Source organism: Nicotiana sylvestris, chromosome 8 (assembly GCF_000393655.2).
Source record: "Nicotiana sylvestris chromosome 8, ASM39365v2, whole genome shotgun sequence".
NCBI lineage: Eukaryota > Viridiplantae > Streptophyta > Magnoliopsida > Solanales > Solanaceae > Nicotiana > Nicotiana sylvestris.
The window spans coordinates 212,085,648-212,107,983 of NC_091064.1; the positions used below are offsets into that span (position 1 = coordinate 212,085,648).

Here is a 22,336-nt window from a genome sequence, read left to right on the forward strand (position 1 = left end):
TATTTAAAATATCTGGAAAGTTGATTACGAAGAATTTAGTGAGTCTAACAAGAGTAATTGGTAGGTTAATTCCCTGTGGATTCGACTCTGGGCTAAATACTCGGATTATATTTGCAGTGACCGCTTAATCCTTTTAATAAGGCATAGTTGAGCGTGATCACGGAGTCGCAAAGCTAGATTGTTGTGATGGGTTCAATTGAATCTCCTCATTCAAAAAGTTATACTGAGCAAATAAGGCTAGCTTACTTGCATGTTCAAATCTTATGTTCTATATTTTAGTATTTTTTTTTTGAAATTTTTTATGTAAGTTTTGGCTTCGCCACTGTTATGCTAATTCACAAACGGACTTAAACCGCTCTTTGGGGGTTGGATCGAAGAAAAGAAAGAAGGGCGAGATAAACAAATAAAGAGCTAACTTTCTTTAAACTTTCTTTATTATTATGTAAGATTATAAGGTTCAAAATTAATCGGCGCAGGAGCTGCTACAATTGCTTCAGCGGGAGCTGCTGCCGATATTGGAAATGTTTTCAGTTCCTTAATTCTGTTGCGAGAAATCATTCATTGGCAAAACAATTATTAGGTTATGCTATTTTGGGATTTGCTTTAACCGAAGCTATTGACATTGCCAAACATTCAGCAACCAATAACGCAATGTGCCATTGTACTTGTTCCAAAGTAATTGTGAGAACAAATTTTGCTAACGAAAAGCACTCATTGATACAAGTTGTCAATCATTATCATCAGACACAAACACCATGCCTTATAATTTAGAGTTGGATGGCTGAATGTGCGATACTGATTTTGCACGTTCTAGGATATATTGGTTGGCAATTGAACTATTTCCAAGTCGACCACATTATTTTCTCAGCTTTTTTTTTTTTTCAAAAATTGTTGATTTTTAAAAGACATGAAGATGGTATTTGAACACCTACATTTTTCTTTGTAAATATATATATGATATATCACATATATAAACACTTATACTTTACAAGAAAGTGGATTGAATTGAACCCTTTTTCATGAAAAGAATATTAACTCATATTGAAAAGAATAAATTTACTTTCAATCCTCCTCAAATTATAAAGAAATATTAACTCAAATAATTGCCCATCTAATTTCTTAAACTAAAAATAGCCGGTTCTCTCTCTCTCTCTCTCTCTCTCTCTCTCTCTCTCTATATATATATATATATATATATAAATTCATGCTCAATTTATGTATAACTGTGTATAATTAATATATACTCAATGTATACCGATAAAAAAGTAAATATTTAATCTGGCGGACTATTTATGTAACAATCCCAATTTAAACTAACCTTGAGTTTTAATCACTTGATAAAATGTATCTTCACCTTGCCTATATATGCCACTTAATTCCATGTATCTACACTGTTGTCACAATAATAATGTACGATAGACAAATAAAAGAATGTTCTCTTTATTCTCTGTGCCTTAGGTCCCATATAGCGTGAGATGTCTCTTCTTCTAAGCAGCATATATTCTCTCTTTTGCCTTCTTTTTATTTTTGAAGAGAATATAATTATACCTACAGCTTTGAGGTGTTTGTGAAAAATGCTAAGATCCTGCCACTCAACTTTTATGGCCTCAATTTTGTTGGTTTTCTATTGACAAGGAATTGATATATTCAGAGGCGGATTTAAATTTTAAGGATTCAAATTCGCAATTCTATCGCATCCCATATAATTTAATAGGTTTAAAATTTATTAGTTGTAAATATTTTATAATTTTTTAGATAAAAATATATGGTATGAGCAAAAGTTATTGGTTCAGCTTTTACACTGTTATGCCCATGAACATAGCTAGCTTCCATGCTGCCAAAAAATCTTCTATTTATCTATATTATGTTATTCCTTTTTTTTTTATTATGTGTGTGTATAAATATGGCCGGCGAAAAATTTAAGAAAGCAATATTCTTTGACATTTTTGAATTTTGTTCAATGTCTAACTTTCACATCATGTACTTGTCAAGAATGTCGACTTGTATTTTATTTTTATTTTTTTTTGGTAGGAGGGGAAATTAGCAACCGTTACAATCTCTGTCACGCCCTCTATCCTTGTGGTGAGTACTTTGTGCGCACTGGGTAAACCTCCCACTGTGTAATAGCCTGCAAACCACACATAAAATGTAAACCGCACTAGGCAAGCCCTGACAGGCTCAATCCCGAAAATAAAAAGGAATGACTTGTGAGGTTGTGCCACTTCTCTTTTATTTAATTTGCTTGAAACTAACTTAGAAATCATGTTTTAAACCCTCCCCCCCGCAACAAAACAAAAGACAACTTGATGTACAAGGTGTTCCGCGTTCACGCAGAATTCAGGGAAAGAACGCAACCTAATGCAAGCAATATTAGTTGCTTCCAACGGTTCAAATCCGTAACTTATAGTTATATTTTTATAAATTTTAATTGCTAAAAGAAGAATAAAATCAAATAAAACCAATATACAACATTTTAGTTCATAATCCAAGGTACCTCATTCGTTGGGGCAAAGCATTTCAATTTTATGAATGTAAAAGATTCTTTCTGTTTATTATATGAACATATGATTAATCTTGTCTGCTTTCACGTTGGCATTCTTCCTAATTATTAGCACATTGGTTTGTCCTTGATTTTCATTTATTATTACCTCAATTAGATGACATTTTTCGGAATTTTAGAATTTTGATATTATTCCTTTTGAAAAAACTCATATGTTAGCTTATGATTGATTGTCCTATAACCTTATATCTTACATATCCCCTTAGCTTGTGCTGAAATGATACGTCTAGGCTTAATTATTTTTTTTACTGCAGTGTTCGAGTCAATTTGTGCGTACCTAAATAATTTTATTTAGTACCTAAATAATTTTATTTAGTACCTGCTATCTTCCATCAGTATAAGTATTAGATAACTTTACAGATAAAAAGAAATCACCTTGCTGACTTTGGGTTGGTTTAAAGGAAACTTTCATTTGGAAATACTTTTCAATGATGAAGGATTTGAAATTCACCTAGATGCTGTGACAAATACTGCTTATGATATCATCAAAAGGAAGGGAAAAAAAGGGGTATCACTTTTAGCTCGTGGCGGAAACTATTTACATTCAGTAGTCGAAAAAGTGTATAAAATTTGTATAATTTTTATCTATAACAATATATATATATATATATATATATATATATACAAAAAAATATACAACAAATATATTTTTTCGCCTATTATTTTTAGAGTGATTATACAATATCATTTTTCAAAATAAAATAAAATATCACATTGACAAGGGCCTGCTGGCTGGCTGGCTTAGAAAGTTCTCTTTTATTTTATATTTTTAGTTTATTTGCTAGTAGTAGTATTGTTTGCCTATTCAAGCTATGAGGCTAATGAAACAAAAATATAGTTGAAAAATTAAATAAATAAATAACAAAGTGGAATCCAACCTATTAAACAATCCCATTAATGATCATTACCATGTCCTCCAAAGTCAACCCTATACTTTTTATCATTTTGGAGTGATTAGTTAGCGATAATAATTAAATATTACCAAAAGGTTATTCTTTCGGCTTAACATTAATTTTAATTAATTACCTTTTGCAACCTCACAACAAACATTAGATCTTTATGATCCAACTAACTTATAATCATATCTTCATTAAATGGCAGCTAATCAAAAAAGTTTTCCACATACACCAAAAAGCAAATTTCTTGTTGGCGAAATGGTCCCAAATCACATTGAATTTGGATGGCAAAATGAAAAGGAAAGAATTGAAAGAAACAGAAAATAGTTGTGTGAAGAGGAGGTAAAAGAAAACAACAATTGCACTAGTTAGATCAGAGGCGGAGATAGAATTTTAAGTTTATGAATTCTTGATTAGTTAAGTGAATTTTTTTTAACAAAATATATAGTTTGAGCCAAAACTACTAGGTTTTGCCGAACACGCACACAGTACACTGGCTCCTCCCCTGAGTTAGACAGATTTTTTTCGGTTTAACTACTATGTAGCCTTTGAAAATTTTAGGTCCAAATTAACAACGAAAATTAATTAGTTTGATCATCGTACTTCTAAAAGAGTAATAATAACTAATTTTATAAGTGCTAAATTTGTAATCATTTTATGAAATAAAAAATTCAAGTAAAACCATAAACTTATCTATATCCACCAGATGCTGGCATATATATATACACACACATTTATACAACTTAGGATTCAAAGGCCACATAAGAAATCACCACATTATCTTTTAACCCCAAGAACAACTGGGGTCAAAATCTAAATAGAGAAAGAATGAAGACACTGAATCCATAAAACCAAAATTTATTTTTTTTTACCCCCTAATTTTTTTCAAAGCACACACTAATATTCCTTAGGCTTTTTTATTATCAATTCTTAGAAAGTTTCCCATTTTGTTGTAACCACAACTGGCCCTGGATTTCTTTGATCAGCAAAACTAACCCTCTTCCTCTGCTCTTGATTATAGTACATGGATTTTGGCATTTTTCCTGTGAATATTCCATTTTTGTGGTGCATTTGCACTTTGGCATTGTGATTTCCAAGGGCTGAATTTCTTATTTTCAACATGTCTAGTGTCTCTATGTATTTTTGCACCCTTTTCACCTACAATTATCAACAAAAAAAAATCAGTATTTTAGCAAAAGAATTTAACAAGTGTAAAAAAAATTATAAATACTATCATATCACCTAAAAAGCAACTACAGGTTAGTGTTTACAAAAAGTTGAACCAGTGACCCAAAAAATAAGACAAGTTTTTTTATTGCAACAAAGATGATGTTAATCACTTCTAAAGCAAAAGAAAGATGCATTATGATTGAGTTTGAATATTGGGGCGAAGCTACGTCTGGTAAAGGGCACCCGGGGAGGTAGGATTACCGCTAAGAGGTTTAAAAAATAAATTAAAATGGCGGAAATATAATCAATGACCTTACAAAGTTTTGAATCCCTTGCCCACTAACCTATGCTTTTGGGTTGTGTCAAAGTTATTCAAAACATAATATATAGAGGTAAAAACTAATTTTATTTTATATGTACGTATTATTTTTCGGCGAAGGGGGTTGGAGTGAACACCCTTCCGCCCCCTAAATCCGGCTCTGGTCAAAAGTGGTCAACCGAACACCACTCGCCGAAAAATTATAATGTACATCGTATAAAATATTACTACTTGTTATTGATTAAAAAAAATAGACTTTGACCCTAATTGAATTTCTTGGCTTCGCTACTCATTGAAAATATGTATACCTGCATTCTTCTCTGCAATTTGAGATCACCATCAGCAGTAATTCCATCCAATTTTATCAATTGTGTCATTAACAATTCAATCAAACTCAATAGCAAAGTCTCTGTTACTTTCTTGCCACCATAAATGTCCATTTCAACATTAGCAACCTACATAAACATAAAAAAACCAATGATCAAATCCCTTGAAATGAAAAATCAAGAGAAAAAAATATGTAATTTAGAAAATAGAATTCTTGTTACCTGTTTAGCAAGTTTATCAATATCAAGTCTAATTGATGTGATTTCCTTTGATGCATTCTCCATTTTTGCATTTCTTCTTGATTCAATAAACCTCTTTTCTCTGCTTATCTCATCCTCAATTAGTACAAGTTTTGATCCATCTTTTAAACCAGCAACATCAAGAAAATTTCTTGAATCTCTTTCTTTTTCCTTGTAAAATATTTTCTGATCTTCAGTATGTAATCCAGTTTGACCTGCTAGCATTTTCTTCAATTCCCCTGTAAAATTCAAGATTCCTCATTTTATGACAACCCTTTTGAGAGATGAAAAGAAAAATTGCAAAATAAAAGTATGAACATGCAGTTCCATTTCAAGATTCCTCATTTTATGACAACCCTTTTGAGAGATGAATGGAAAAATGCATAACAACAAAATAACTGGTAAAGTTGATGTCATGTGACCAGGAGGTCACGAGTTCGAGTCATGGAAACAGCCGAAATGCAGGGTGAGGCTGCGTGCAATAAACCCTTGTGATCCAGCCCTTTCCTGGACCCTGCGCATAACGTGAGCTTAGTGCACCGGGCTACTTTTTTTAACAAAGTAAGACGACGACAACAACAACAACAAGCCCAGTATAATTCCACAAGTGAAGTCTGGGGAAGGTAATATGTACGCAGACTATACCGCTACCTTGAGAAGTAAAGAGGTTGTTTCTGAGAGATACCGAAGAAAAAAAGTAAGAAGGAATGCAAATTACCAAAAGTTGCTTGTGAACTGATTTTGACTTCATGATAAGATGAACCATATTTGACTTTGATTTTAATGGTTGGAACTGTAACTGAACTTTGATATGAATCAGAACTTCTTTGTTGTACTAACATTCCTCCTGGCCTCATCTCCCATCCTGAAGATGAAAGTCCATTCCCATTTGGCTTATTTGGCTTAGTCTTCATTCTTAACAAGTCTTTGCTCATACTGAGAAATTTTTGTTGTGATAATGAATGGAATTTATTATGACAACTTTCCTCAAGAAATGTCAAAAGTTGATGAAAAATGTTTTTTTTTTTAAAAAAATAAAAATAAATTAAAGTGCTTGTCTGCTAAGCTAAGAACAACCCCATGAATGAAGGAAAGAAAGAACCAGAAAGATTCTGACCCACAATGTCAGAAGCACAACAACAACAATGTTATGTTCCTATGACAGAAAATCCTTGTAACTAATCAAGAAACACTAAACTGGTTTTTATGCTAAAACTTTAGGCTTTTTATATTTGTTCTTGAGTCTAAAGAAAGAAAAAAAAAAAGGAAATTGAGGGACTTTTCTAGAGAAGTTTGAGAAATAATGTGATAATGATTTTATAGAAACTTAAATGTGGAGTGATAAGAATAGTAAGAAAGAAAAAGAATGAATGGCTATTGGGATGGGTGAGAAGTGAGTAGAAGGGAATATATGGATGTTAGAATATAAGAATATAATTTTAGTTTCTTTTAAAAAAAATAAGAATTGAAAGACCCCTTTTTTAAAAGAATTATAGTGATTCAAGGGTATATTTATTTTATAAGGGCAAAAGAAAAGAGGTGGAGGTTTGGTTTATAAAATAATGAGATTGATATCCTAGAGTCCATATTGAAAATATGTTAATTAATTAAAATAAGGGGGGTCAAAATGCCAAGTGTTATCTTTTTATTTGTTTTCTTTTTCCTGGAAAGAGACTTGAGAAGAATAGCTTTGGCTTTTGACACTGACTGATTCTTTGCTTGTACACAATTTTGTTATCCATGTAATTTCTTGTCCATTCATATGTCCCTAATTAATACTAATTTTTGCTATATTTTGTATGCAATAATTGTAAATTGATCCCACAAGTAACTTACTTATTCATCTTCCTTTGTATTGGGGAATTGTACATACACCTTTTAATAATATTCTTTTACATGGCCATAAAGAGTTAATAAATGTTGTTGACAAATCACATAATTTCAGCAAAACTTTGCTATGACCTACATGAATTTAGCCAAACTTTTCTCTACTATTTCAATTTGAAGTTTTTTGGGACTTGAGGGGGAAAAAACAACTAAGATCAATATATAAAGTACTCATAAACTTTTACAGTGGATTAAAAGAAAGAACAAGCTCATATGAAAGTTCCCAACAAAATAATTGTTGTTGAATCAGCCATGAAATATGCTCTTGCTCACGAATCTGTTTTTCTAGCCCAGATCATGCTATCTTCGAGAAAATAGGAGTCTCGAACGATTTTTAAAAATGACTAGTTGAATCAGCTTTGAAATACGCTTTTTGCTCACGAATATGTTGTTCTAGATCAGACTAGGCTATCTTCAAGAAATAGGGGTCGTGAGCGATTTTTTGAAACAACCATCATCTTTAATAATGGTGTATTTTCTAGGACAAAAAAAATTTATTTTCTCTTTCCAAGATTAAGTATAATTTTTACCAACTTGGTGGACCTATTGGGAAAAGGAAGAGAGTAAACCAATAGTAAGGAAAGCAATCCCTTGAAGCAATAGTAAATTGTCAAAAAGATTTTAGTTTCAAACCCTTTTTCTCCTACAAGCATGCAAGAAAGTTGTTAGAATGATCTCTAGGTGAAGGAAATGAATAGGAGAATCTTCACTTTCATGAGAAAAGGAATTATTAATCTTTTATAGAACTAGCAAATTAGAAAATAAAAAGTAATGAATCAAAGGAGGAGGATTAGAAAGAGTGCAAATCAAAATTATAAAATTGGTGATGCTATATTATTATGGACAAAACAATCAAGACTTTGAACTTCAAAAATGGCATCTTTTTTGGTTCATTGCTTAATCTTAGATTCATTTATTCCTTTCTTACTTTATTCATGACATTATTATCTTTCTTTATTTGCCAAAAAAAAAAAAAGATTCTAGTAAACCACAAATTTAGACTAAAAGATCTTGTTAGATGAAGTTTAAAAATTACTTTTTAATAAAAATGTAGCAAGGGTTATCTCCATAGTTGAATTAAGATGAGGACAATAATATCTATGTAAAAAAGCTCTTAATACTTTCTTTCTTTCTTTTTTTAGTGGTGTATTCTTATTCTAAAAATCCTAAATCCGCCTCTCGTAACTGAACAATATTTCTTGAAAATAATATATATATATATATATATATATATATATATATATATATATATATGTAAACATATGTATATATGAGAGCTCATTTATAAAAAATAAAAATAAAAAGAAACTATGTGGGACTTGATTCTTTTTTTTGCTTCTTTTCTTTTTTTTTTTTTTGGGGGGGGGGGGGGTTGGGGGGAGGGACGGAGGGTTACTCAAAAGAGAGTACATAGGCAGCTCTCCTAAAAAAACGTCGTATAAATCCTAACATTTTAGTAGAGTGGAGGCGAACTTATCAACAAGAAAGAGGCCCTACTCATGTTCTAATTTATTAAATTACATGCTTATATGTTCATAACATCACATGTAGAGCTATTCAGAAGAGAATCACTAGCATAAAAATAATTGAGGACCCAAAATTAAGCACAAGAAAAAAACGAAATACAGAAGAAAACAAATGGAAAAAAGATAAAGAAGAACAAGGGGTCCATGAATTGGCTGCATTGGCAGAATGTGCTGCTAGCCAGAATGTCCCCTTCAAAAACAAAAATGGCCAGCTTTCTTTGGGTCAGATAGTCCTTGGAAAAATCTGCATCCAATGAGCTATATTGCCCATCCAGTTTGTTAGTAGTCAGTTCTGAAGGGCATACATCATTTTGTTTGTCCAGCAAAACATTAGCAAGTGAATTGCACCGAAGGGTCTGGCCTAGTAGTCAATGAAGTGAGTGAGAATCATGAGGTCTCGGGTTCAAATCCCAGCAGAGACAAAAAATACTAGGTGATTTCTTCCTATCTATCCAAATCTTGGTAGATAGAGTTACTTGGTACCTGTTGCTGGTGGGAGGTGACAAGTATCCCGTGGAATTAGTCGAGGTACGCGCAAGACAAGCCAGCCCGGACACCACGGCTATCCAACAGAAAACATAGCAAGTGAACTACTTGGTAAAGTACCTATCTCCCTGGAACCTACATAAATGTCTTGTTTCTTCCCCAGATGGCAAGCAGCTTTTGGTTCATTGGTTCAATAATAAGTTAAAAACAACCATATTATGACATGTCTTTTGTCAACTATAATTGTATTCCTGTAAAAGCATGAACTAGCGTGTAACAATCTACCTGTATGCTAGTCATGTCATTCCTCCAGCTCCATCGAATGCATTGAGAAAAGTAACTTAGCAGATTAAACAGTGTATATTGTATGACAACTTTATTTCCTTGTTTAACCATTCGGTATCCTAATTCTACTAGCCCGACTAACACAGGATTTGTGTCAGGTAGACCCAATAAAGGGGTGAATGGATCCGTACTTAAAAGTTATGTTGCACGGGCTCTCCAAAATACAGCCACACCAATATCGGATTCTCCAAGAATCCGAGCAACATAGCTTAAAAGTTCTCCATTCTCAAGACTCAGACCGTAAACTTTGATCAATGGTAAAGAGACTTCAACCATCCCATTACACGCCCCTCGACAGTAGAAACAAAGTTGATGTTACTATAGAACAATGTATAAGAATGGCTATCTTTGAGGGTGTGATCAAAATCTACAGTTTGGATGGGCCTATAGGCATAAACATAATGAAGTGGGGGCTACAAAGTGGTGGCATAAGAGTGACATGCCTAATCCAAGGGCAAAATAATTCCAGGAGTAGAATACATAAAAGAGAAAAATCACTGTTTAGGCCTTTTCAGCCTTATCCTTGAACAAGCAGTCCATGTTTTCAAAAAGCATTATCAAAGAAAAGTGGGGCTAAAGCCAGTTCATATCTCTACAGTAGCATATGGAGTAACAAATAGAGGAGAAAATGCATGCATTATCAGAAGCTTTAGTATTTAATCTTTATAGTTTCACTCACACAACTCACAAGCTGTTTAAGGGTGGTCCAGGATAACATGCCTTTCTGGCATTTCATCAAAAAAGAAATGGCCACAAAGTCAAGAATCCAGCTGCCTAAAAACATTATTAAAAAAACACAGCTCAAGCAACTAACTGGAGCTTAAGGTCCTACAATGTTCCACTCATCAATGGTATTGAAAGAGATGAAGTACTTCATGAAATATGTCAAAGTTGATGAATTACTAGAGTTTTGAATAGCAACAAGAGATCTGAAGTCAACAAAAGAATAAGTTTACTAGAGTACTAACTTCTATGGTATAGGGCAGCCCGGTGCACTAAGCTCCCGCTATGCGCTGTGTCCGGGAAAGGGCCGGACTACAAGGGTCTATTGTAAGCAGTCTTACCCTGCATTTCTGCAAGACGTTTCCACGGCTCGAACCCGTGACCTCCTGGTCGCATGGCAACAACTTTACCGGTAACGCCAAGGCTCCCCTTCACTAACTTCTATGTTATAATGGTACTAATTGCCATTCCACCTCAACGGCTCAACCATACTAGAATGTAAAATGACTAAGCAGATTGCAAGATAAGTAATGTAGAAACCAAAGGGAGGCTGCATTTTGAATCACTAGATTTCAGTGCTAACTGGAGCATAGGATTTGCATCAGCTTTCCTCTCCTTTGTTAAACTAATATTTCTACTTCTCCTTTCCACACACTATTAGACAATTGTGGAAGATTCAATACTACAAAGCCTGCAGGCTGCAAGCAGTGCTTGAATCTAAAGTCCCAAAAGAAAACAGCAAGCAATTATCTCTACCAAAAATGTGAATAACATCGAAGCAATTGTTAAAACATTTCAGCATGAAAATTCAAATCAACGGTTGTAGAATGTCATCCAACTAATCCTGAAATCAACAGCTTTAGGTATCCTACAGATTTACACTAAACATAAGCATAAAAGCTTTCCCAAGCTTGTTTTTCCAGTCACCTAGATAAGAGATATCACACTTTGAAAGAAACATCACAGGAGAAAAGAGGTATCATAGCATTACTTTTCTGTATATTTCCCCACTGCTTCAACCCCACACCTTCTGCTGCAAGAAAGGGGAACAGGGGCAAAGAGTATGTTGTTTCTTTTTCTTTTTCTTTTGGGATAAATAGTAGCTTTGTTGTTTCATATGAACACTCTCCCGGGAAAGGCACACAACCAACACAGAAGAAAGTGGTTATGAACATTGAATGCAAGAACAGAACTTGATTAGATAGTAGCAAAAACAATCATTTATCGATTCTTGTGGCCAAGATTTCCCCAATAATTATACAGTTGGATACATAACTTTTAGTGGCCAGGTATTTGGAGGAATAATGCTACTTCTCCTGTTCTGCTCAAATTAAGAGCTGTCCAGCTATCAGAACAGAGTACATAGTCAAAATGAAATCTAAGCAAATATCTCAAGAAACTGGCTCGGACTCACTCTACTTTCCTAGCTTTAGATGTCGCAGGTTTTGGAGGCTTAACTACTTTACTAAGCAGGATGAGTACAACTGGTACAATTGTTCCAACATAGTATACACTTCCATATGCTGTAAGGGTTTCATGCAGGCTTAATACCTGTAACACATGAAAGAACACTATGATCAGCCTCTGTCGAACACAATTAGCTTTAGAGTAAACATCATTCCAAAAAATATGAGACTAACCATGAACCCAACAGCGGAATAGTTTAGAACCAGAAGTGTGTATGCAAAGTTCATTAATACCAGTATCTTCTCAAACAGAGTACCAGTAGCAGCTTGCTGCCATCTGTAAATGACTGCTCATAGACAAAACAACATTAGGAAAAGTAAACCAAAGTTAAATGCATCTGATCGGGTGTGTGTGCAAGTTAAATACCTCTTGATCCAGCAATCATCAAAGCGGACTGTACAAAGAAAATGATGTACCCAGGATATAATCCCTGTAATGTAACACAGAAAATTATACCATTAGGTAGACAGCCACACAATAACGGACGACAAGCAGAGGGTGCAATGACAAAGAAAACACTTCAGAAGAGCATAAAGTATTTTATCCAATTTCAAGTTAACCTTTGAATTAACATGAGAATTCAAAATGTCAATCAATTAGCATGGTGTATAAGAAAAAGGGTTCTGAAGTAGCAGGCCACAGTGGATTAGTCGAGGTGCGCAAGTTGTAAATTAAAAAAATTACAAACAACAAAAGAGAAGAAAGAAAGGGTTCCATAGCTTACTTTTTGAGATTACTTAAAGTTTAATAACTAAAAAACAGGTTTTGACAAGCATAAAAGTATGGGAGCTCCTTTCTCTTAAAATTGGGAAGCGGCAGCCGGCAAATATGCAAAGGTGTTCAAGAATTAAAAAGTGCAAATTGCTTAGGAAGATGTGTATACTCCAGTCTAGATCAATAGGTTTTTATGTAAAATATATGAATGGCAGCAAAAGATAAAACGCAGAGCTTGTATCTCATCTGGGAATTATCAGAAATGTCCTTTTTTAAGAAAGACAACAACTATTTTGAGACACCAAAAAATGGCAGATGAATACTAAAGTGGAGGTGAAAAGACTACAAAACATATAAAGTAGATGGACGTTCACAAGATTACTTAAACAAAGGAAATTATAGAAATTCAATAAAGGCTATCAGAATGCTCAACCAATTGGACAAGAAGTTGTGAAAGGAACACTATGGTTCAACTCTGATGGGTTTTAAGTAGGACCTATACCATGACTTATAAACTGTACGGGTTTCTTATAACCATCAAACAGATGTAGAGAAAGATTCTCAACAGACACACAAGGATAATCCACTAGCCCACTAAAATGTTTCACAGGAAACCAATTGTTCCTGTTATCCCAGCTGGATATTATGGCATGCGCAAGAATGGATATCCTGTATGTAAGGGTAAGACTGTACAGAAATTTATGGGTACATAAGGGGAACAACTAAGTCCACAAGATGTCTTTCCACCAATAGTAACCAGATAGGAACAACAACAAACCCAGCGGAATCCCACAAGTGGGGTGTACGCAACCTTACCTCTACCTTATGAAGGTAGAGAGGATATTTTCGATAGACCCTCAGCTTTAGTACCCAGAAAGGAACAATGCAGCAAAATAATACACTTACATAGTTGATAAGCCACTTTTTCGGTGGCAGGAATAACCACCCAAATGATTACAACATACAGTATAGCTAAGCTCAAATTTTACTATTGCAAACGTCAAGCAAATATCAGTTGACTATCAGAACAAGAAGTAATTCTTAAATAATAAAACTAGCTGTAGAACACTTTCCTAGCAGATTATCACGCCTCAATAGACATAATCAACTATTTGTGCAAGTATAATACAGTTAAAAGAAAATACATCAATAAAAGATTACGTGTATATTATGATATATATTTCACAATACAATATGTTAATTTGCATGCCTATCCGGTGCTTAAGTATCCACTTACATGCCATACAGCACTGACAGTCTGGGTAGCTAGCAACTGGAAGAAACCAGGCTTCCTTCCTTTCTGTATCAGCCTCTCGTATACATCTGCAGAGCAAAAATGTAAAGTGAATAGAGATCAGATTGTATACACATGACGTTAAAAAGTGAACGCATACTAGCTGCATGCACTATTGCCTCAAAACTACTATACTACCAATAATTTAAAGTATATCAGGATAAACTATCAAAATTCTATGTTTACCACGATAAAAGAGTCATCTAGAAGATGTATGATGCACGGTGAATAATTTGTCTCAAAATAAAGCTAAGTTTACTCACAATAGAAATGAATAACTTGCCTGCATCAATATCTATTATGATGGTTAATAGAATGTAGCTACAGAACATCATCACAAGTATTTACATTCTTACCAGTAGACAAAATGGTTCTACTAGTCTAACAGCTTTACAAAACTGAAGCATGTGATTGGCTTGCAAATGACTAGAAGAGAGATTCACTTACAGTGTCGCAGCCACGTGCTGACTTGAATGTTCCATACAAGTGGTAACTGAACCGAGCTCTTTGCTAACTCAACACCCAATACATCAACATTTTTTGCACGGTCCCAAAGTGGTTTTGGTGGAGAAGAGTTTGTCCAACCACTGAAACCTAGTCCGGATACGACGATAGCAGCTTCAGAGATTGACCAGATAAAATAATATTTCCACCGAGCGGTAAAGCAAGCCATATATTGGTAACCCAACCGTTTGAAGAAACCCCATTCTTGGTATAATGGATCAGTGAACCTGGAAAGTGGAAAAAGAGGCACCAGGTAGAGATACAACCCCATACAAATAGCAGCTTGAAGAAGAGCTCTTAAAGTTGACCCCAAAGGTGAGGGATTTCCTTTCTCTGAAGGTTTCCAGATCTGAAAGGAGTAAGGATTGAGTTTATTAGCTGCAGTGGGACTTTTTTTGATGAAGTAGTTGCAACGAAATTCAACATGCAGGAAACAATACAATGATGATATTAACTTACTCCTTTTCTCTCTGTCCAGTCAAGGTAATCTTTCATCTCATACACTGGACCTGCAAAATGACTTCCACAACAGAGACAGTAACCAATGTACTCAAATAATGATGGCAACTTGAGCAAACAATTTTTCTTCTGAGCCTCACGCAAATCTTCCTCCTTCAACAATCCATCTTGGTAATTAATCACACATGAAATTATTTTCAGTGTTATCACCATTAAAGCTCCTGAAAATTTGGACAAGAAAATAACATAAATTTTGGATTAGCTAAAAATCTAGAAACACGAGAAGTGAACTTTGTAACTCTGAGTAGTCTACCAGTAAAACCAAATGTATAAAAAAATCATATCACAAATTGCTCCTAGGATGATCTAATTTTTTTCATCTGATCTGCAACAAAGCAGCTCATTGCCACTCCTAATATGTGTCCATCGTCTTGCCACTAAATGACAGTCACCAATTGTTTTGATGATGAAACCAACCAAAGTCCTGGCCTCATAACATAAGGGGTTTCACCGCAATGTTTGGCTGAACCTGCATTCTTCTATGTGATTTGTGTAGTTTTTAAGGATTTGTAATTCTGTTTCCAATTAGTTTCCCCTCTTATTAACTGAGATAATTTCCATCAAACATCACAAATGTTGACATCGTCCAAATTGAATATTTGATATGAGAAGTATTCAGATGTTTCATAGAAGGTCGACTTTATTTCTAAGAACTGGAGGGTGAGTGTAGTGATTGAGCCATAAATTTACTTTGGTTGTCTTAAGAGGTAAATTTCCTGTTGATTCAGAAAGCATTTGCTGGTTTGTATCTAAATATATGGATTGAGCACATCAATGAAAGAGGGTCAAGAGCATGATACCTATACATTATTGCATTTAACAGAAAATAGGCAAGGACGAAGATCGAGACAGTGTTTACCTGTAGCATCAATCCCTCCTTCCTTCCATGCATCCCCGCTCATGTAGTATACATGGCTGCAAGTTGTACCAAATAACTTTCAAATATAATCGAAATTGAGAAGCTTCCATAAGAGTATATTTAAAATGCAAAAATGGGGGGTTGGGGGGGGGGTGGGGGGAGGAATTGGATGGTCAGTTTTCCAATGGAGCAACTATGACCAATTTCTACTTTTTACTAGTACCGCTGCATATCAGAACACCTGCATTTTATATGGAAATCTCTTGTAAATTGTACGATTTGAATCAATTTACAAGGGAGCCGTCCCTCACTTTACTTGAACTTGCAAAAAAATCCCAAAGTCAAGAATATATCATCCTAGATGAGTATTAAAACAACCAGGGTAAAAGAAAAGCAGGGTACAGAACCTGACACCTTAACTCAGATTAAAAATCAAAATTTTGACACACAAACTCCCAAATTTCACAACTTTCCAGATTTTAATGAATACGGCCTGGGATAACTGATACCTTGATCTTTGTATTAACAATCCAAACAACATAATTCTAGCATAACTAGTAGAGTAAATTAACTTATCCCAAGAAAATGCATAACTAGTACTATGTGACCAAACGGCCCTAATATAGTGGGAATTTCAGCTGATCGACTTCTTCCTCACGCCTTAACCATTCAGCCAGGACCATAGTAGGAGCTGGTAGCCACACAAAAAAAGTTGATTCATGTGATACTCTTTCCTTTAGTTGGTCCATAAAAAACATATTCTATATTTAGAAACAATTAACTTTAAACTTCTAATTTTGCCGTTTATAACTACATAAATGTTTATGACTTGTTTTAGACTACAAATTTCAAATTCTTTCTTTTTTATATTAAACTTCATAAGCAATCAAACACCATTACATAACTGTTTTCAGAGAAAAAAAGAAAGAGCTGTATGATTGAGAATGTAATGTACCATCCAATAAGATATCCAAACGCAGCGAAGAAAGTGATGATCCCGCAGTAACGGCGAGAGACAACCATAGAAACATAACCCAGAAGCATAGGCCCAAAGAAGTGAAGATTTGAGGAGAAACCAAATGACAGGTACGAGAGAACAGCGCCGGTAACGGCGGCGTAAAGGTGCCTACAGACGGCGCTAGGGACAAAACGGTGGAGGAAGCTCACCGGAATGGTGGCGACAAAGCAAAGCAAGAAACGGAGCACCGGCACTGATACTCCGATCGCTGACGCCATTGATTCCATCTCCGGCAGCCCCATATTGGATCAATTGGGTCGGGTTGACTCCGAATCAGGTTTGTTCAATCAGTACACCTGGACAAGTTATTCTGAATCTTGGATTTCAGGACCAGTGACCATGAAAATGAAAGAGAAATTGGACAAACTAAAAAGAGACAACGAACCAATTAAATAAAAAAGAATTAGTTAGGAAAGAGAAATAGATCGTATAGTGTGAGATTACGTGGAACGACATTTTTGTTTGCAACTACCTGATATAAATGTATGCACACGCATTAAGAGGAACTTTATTTTACCCAATATTAACTCATTCACAAAAATATTTATTTTCATAATATAGACTCTTCTAAAAAGGGAAAATTTTGATATCCCTACTTTTCAATTTTATAACTCATATTTCAATTTACAACCAACTAACCCAAAAATAATAGGCTAAGATTCAACATCCAACTCCAATAGGTTCTCAAAATTACTATTTAATTTTTAAAAAGATTGTTCAAGCTTTTAAGTTAATTTTCGAAGCAGTAACTGTAACTCAAATATTAGTTCAACAAACCAAATCCATTTGAGTGATGAAAATTAGATTTTTAACAAGCTTTAATATGTGGGTTTAGATTCCGAATTTAATTTTGTGAGAAATTTGGAGTGGGTATTATCTAGAATTGTTAGAAATAGTATAAGGAGATTGTATATAAAATTTGAAGTCATTTAGTGAAAATTTGGACTGATTTTGAACAAAAATTGTAACTAAAAATCATGGAAGAAGTTCGTCTACATATGTTTGTATAAAGGTGTATAAAAGTGTATAATAGTGTATAAGATGTGTTTATACACTCATATACACTATTATACAAGATTATACATAATTATTAAAAAAAAAAAACTGGCTTCATCTTCTTCCTTGCGTTTTTTTCTGAAATTTAACTCGAATCTTACTCAAATCTACTCCAAATCATTTCAAATTTAAATTTTGAACTCCTTTTGATATTTTCAATCAATTGGAACAACACTCAATCCAAACAACTAACAAACTCAAAAAAACTTATTTTTGAAAGCAAAAGCTTTGAATGGCTTTCAATAGTGGAATGATGAATCTTCAATTTTCTTAAATTGCAACCAGGTGACACAGGGGAGAAGCAGTAATGGCAGACGGCCCTCTTGAAGCATATGTAGAAGATGTGAGAAGAAAAGAGAGTGAAAACAATGGTTGTGAGAACATAGATTTAACTTCATAGCTTTTAGAAGCAATGGTTGTAAGAAAACAGATTTTGAATTTGCTAGTGCTTTCAAAATATGTACAATATGGGCTAGGTCGAGTAAAACTTAAAAATATGAACCATTTTTTGTTATAGTGTGAAGTCAAGTGTATTTTCTTGTAATTCTTCTTCTAAAAATATTGAATTTAAAATATTGCTCAAGTGATAGATCAAGTGAATAAGTTATGGATTCAGTGGAATTTAATAATTTTGTGTTTACGAGTTATGATTTAAAAAAAAACACAAAAATATAAATAATAAATTTTGAACACAATAAATTAGATGAGTTGTGTTTAAAATTCTAAATTCGTAATCATAAATTTTAAATCTCGAATTCATCTACCGTGAGAATGCACCAAACGGTCACTTAGAATATTTCTTTGGCAATCAATTCAAACAAATTATTTTCCCGATGTTAGTACTTCTCTCTTCTTCTTCCTCTTCTTTTTCGTTTTTTTTTTTTTTTGTAATTCACATCGATTAATTTTTTTTTCCGATATTATGTCCGGGGTCAGTTGTACAGTACTGATGTTGGATTCATCTGGAACTATAACTTTCGAGCCTGAACATAAATTTATGTATAATCATTCATTAAAGTTGTAACAAATGGTAGATCTGAACGCATAAGTTTAAAAATATAATAAGTACAATTCTAATAATCTTAAATGTTAGACCCCATAAAATTTAGTCCTAAATCTGGCTCTGATTACGACTATCACCCAACCTAATAAGCTTCCCAACTATTAGCCAAACTTGATCAGTCGTAAGTGGTACCAACTAGTAACTACCATTTACAGTTTCTTTTCGAGCTTATAAAATTTATTAGTAGTCTCTAAATAAGTATTTCGTATAGTTTAAAATCAAGCAGATTTTATTGGTGAACATGACTGTTGATGTTTGGATTGAGTTGTTGAACTGCTAAACTTAATATTTTATGCAGCAATTAAAAATATAAAAAAAAAAAAAAAACTTAAGGCCCATAAATGTAGAATAAAGGTAAAAATAACACGGTATAGCCAGTTTTTGGATTGGTCATTCAAAAATAGCTAGCGTTTACGAAGTCAATGAAAAATAGCCATTATTTTGCTGCAACAGAGACCGGTCCAGCATAATATACTGTAGTTCGGTGCACTTGTGTATGAACTCTAGCATATTATGCTGGACCGGTATACTTTGCTGACTCCAGTATAATATACTGGAGACTGGAGCACCGGTGCTCCAAACTCTAGTATATTATACTGGACAATTATACTTGCTAGAACTCCAGTATATTATGCTGGAGTTCTAGTGTACTTATGCTAGAACTCTATCATATTATGCTGGAGTTCCAGCATACTTATTCTGGAATTCCAGTATAATATACTGGAACTCTAGTATAATATACTGGTGTATTTTTCGGGTTTTGAATAGTGTTTTCGCTCAGATTTATCTTTACATGAAAAGTGAGTAAATTTCGATTACTTTTGAAACTGAGCTATTTTTGAACGACCAGTTATAAATCTGGCTATTTTTGAATTTCTCCTAGAATAAAGGCTAAAGCCATCACTCTCTCCTTATTTATCTTTTTAATTGTTTCTTTCTGATGAAGAATTCATTTTATTACCTAAAAATATGATAATATGAAATTAGGGGTGAAGAAAATTAGTTCTTTGTATTCATATATTGCGCTTTTGGTCCTTGAAGAAAAAACGAATATTGTGTGAACTATATCAAATTAGGGGTGACGAAAAAATCTTCTAAATTTAAAAACGAATAAATGCATGAAATAAATTTATGCATACATCTCTATTGCTTAACATGATTAATTATTAGTACAATTTTGACATAAACAACCAATAGGAATAAGTATTTATCTTTGTTATTTATAACGTGATAGGGACATTTGGGTACCTCGATATCATCGATTAGGTGTTTGGTGTTTGATAGTGCATTAAATAGTCTGTTTTATCTTCATTTATTAACGAACCAATCTCCTTAATATTTTCAAAAACCAAATTGCTGTAGTATCGTGTAAAACAGTTCTAATAAACTTCGAGAGCCCACAAAACAAATCTGTCTAGCTAGTCATATTACGATATTATGAGTACATTCAAATTCACAATAAAACATCAATTTGCTACGATATTACGAAGTAATTTTTTCTTCTATATACTTATGTTTACTCGTAACGTTACAGTTGAATTTATACGTAATTGCTACACAAGTGAATTAAAAAATGGGGTCCTATCAACTTGTTCCGACCTAGGATAATAATCTCATTAGCTTGGTCTTACTTTACCGTTGAGAAACGATCCTAAAATAATAAAAGAATTGAAGAAATATGTAATACTTAGCCTTGATATGAAGACGAAATAGCAGAAATAGTAACTCCGGAAGCGAGGCCTCCGGGCGCAACAAAAATGAAACCAAAAAGTAAGAAGATAAAATTGCATAGAGCTTTGAATAGATTATGGCATAAGTTTTCCAGAAAAAGCTTTCTCTTACAATGATAACAGAGCTCACTATTTATAGCTATACCATGGGAACAAGGTCCTGTTGTTATTATGCCTGTATTTGTAAATAATGATTCTGGAAATTAGAACGTTAGCTTATAAACGTAAATATAAGTAAAACAGAAATTAATTCGAGCCCACTGAATTCACAGTGTTTCCTTAAGGAATTTAATCCCCTCCTAGTACCCAAGGTTATGGATTATTTCCTCCCAGGATAGAACGAATTACACACTGGTGTAGCGGTACTTCAAACCCCAGTGTTTCAGCGAATACAAAGTTCGGCAGCAAATCACACTTACGGATGCTTTGTTTGTAGTTTTAAAACAATGCAGAACAAGGGGAAAACTCGGAAGTCGAATGGAAATTCTGAGAGGAAGGAATGCAAATTATAGCCAACGTTGAGTTTTCGGTGAAGAGAAGATCAATAGCTCTCAATTCTGTTGTGGTGTGTGATTCTCCAACTGCTGCTGCTCATATTTATAGCAGTCAGTTGTGAGACCTGCCCCCTTTCCATGGTGGAGCATGCACTAGCTTGTTATAGAGCAAGCACTTAGCCATGGTGGGAGGAGCACTAGGCGGCTGCTATTGTAACTGGTGGTACAATACACGGATTGGAACATATATGTTACAAACACGGATAATATTACGTTAATATTTACTATTAACAAATAAATTTGGTCCAAAAAATTAATCAATCATTTGACCAAATCTAAATCCAAATCCGAAGCCGGACCCGAAGCCGTAGCCGAAGCCGAGCCGAGCCGAGCGAGCGACGACGACGGTGTGAGGCTTGCCTTCTTCCTAACTCTTTAATAGCTACATGAAGTGCATTTGTATATAAACACATCAAACTCCTTTTTCTCTACCAATGAGGGACAATGTCTCATTAAAAGGAGAGGGAAACTTAAAATTTTACTCAAAATTTTCATTTCCCTCCATTTCCAATTCACCCTCTTTTTAATATCTTTCCATATTAAAAAGAAACTCAACAATCTCCCACATGAATGGGGAATGGCTATATCACGGAAGTATGCATGAAAAACTTGTGTGATTTGCAAGCAAGGATTAATTGCATCTGGATAAGTAGGTTTCCCTTTGAACTTTCCGTAGTGAACTTATGTCGGATATACTCGGTCAATCGGTAGATTTGATATCTTTGAACCGTCGAACTTTAGTGTATACCTAGACAACCATAAGTCACACAATCAATCCCTTAACCGTCTTTGGTTCTCATTGTTGTGTTCGTTTCAGCCATGAACACTGCCTGGTTTCATAAGTGCGTAGAGAATTGGCCTTGCAAAATTCTCCTTAAAGCGGCTAACACTTCACACTTACATAGGTGATTCCTAAACGAGTCATCCCATAGATACACTATTTGATATACCCTGTATCAAATTTATAAATCATTAAAAAGCCTTAATGCTTTATCCTTGGTACTGAACATTGTCTCATCACGAGAATGGACTAAAAAAATTTGTTGACAATGTTGAACCGTCATTAATAACTTTGTTTGA

General features: G+C 34.1%; 2 protein-coding genes across 3 annotated transcripts; both read right to left on the reverse strand.

The window, feature by feature from the left end:
• Positions 1–4,126: 4,126 nt before the first annotated feature.
• Positions 4,127–7,038, reverse strand: LOC104212367 (BAG family molecular chaperone regulator 3-like). 2 transcript variants are annotated; one of them, XM_009761593.2, is made up of 4 exons: positions 6,230–7,038; positions 5,494–5,750; positions 5,254–5,400; positions 4,127–4,614 (listed from the first exon to the last, which is right to left on the reverse strand). In XM_009761593.2, the coding sequence occupies exons 1-4, from the start codon at positions 6,444–6,446 to the stop codon at positions 4,387–4,389; spliced, it is 849 nt and encodes a 282-aa protein (XP_009759895.1). In that variant the 5' UTR covers positions 6,447–7,038; the 3' UTR covers positions 4,127–4,386. The 2 variants fall into 2 exon arrangements, with proteins under 2 accessions (XP_009759895.1, XP_070009110.1); XM_070153009.1 differs by having other exon boundaries at positions 5,494–6,025; positions 6,230–6,895.
• Positions 7,039–11,657: 4,619 nt separating this feature from the next.
• On the reverse strand, positions 11,658–17,304 carry LOC104212368 (lysophospholipid acyltransferase 1-like). The gene is made up of 8 exons (XM_009761594.2): positions 16,791–17,304; positions 15,836–15,891; positions 14,917–15,137; positions 14,401–14,806; positions 13,897–13,982; positions 12,312–12,375; positions 12,119–12,231; positions 11,658–12,029 (listed from the first exon to the last, which is right to left on the reverse strand). The coding sequence occupies exons 1-8, from the start codon at positions 17,093–17,095 to the stop codon at positions 11,889–11,891; spliced, it is 1,392 nt and encodes a 463-aa protein (XP_009759896.1). The 5' UTR covers positions 17,096–17,304; the 3' UTR covers positions 11,658–11,888.
• Between the last annotated feature and the right edge of the window lie 5,032 nt (positions 17,305–22,336).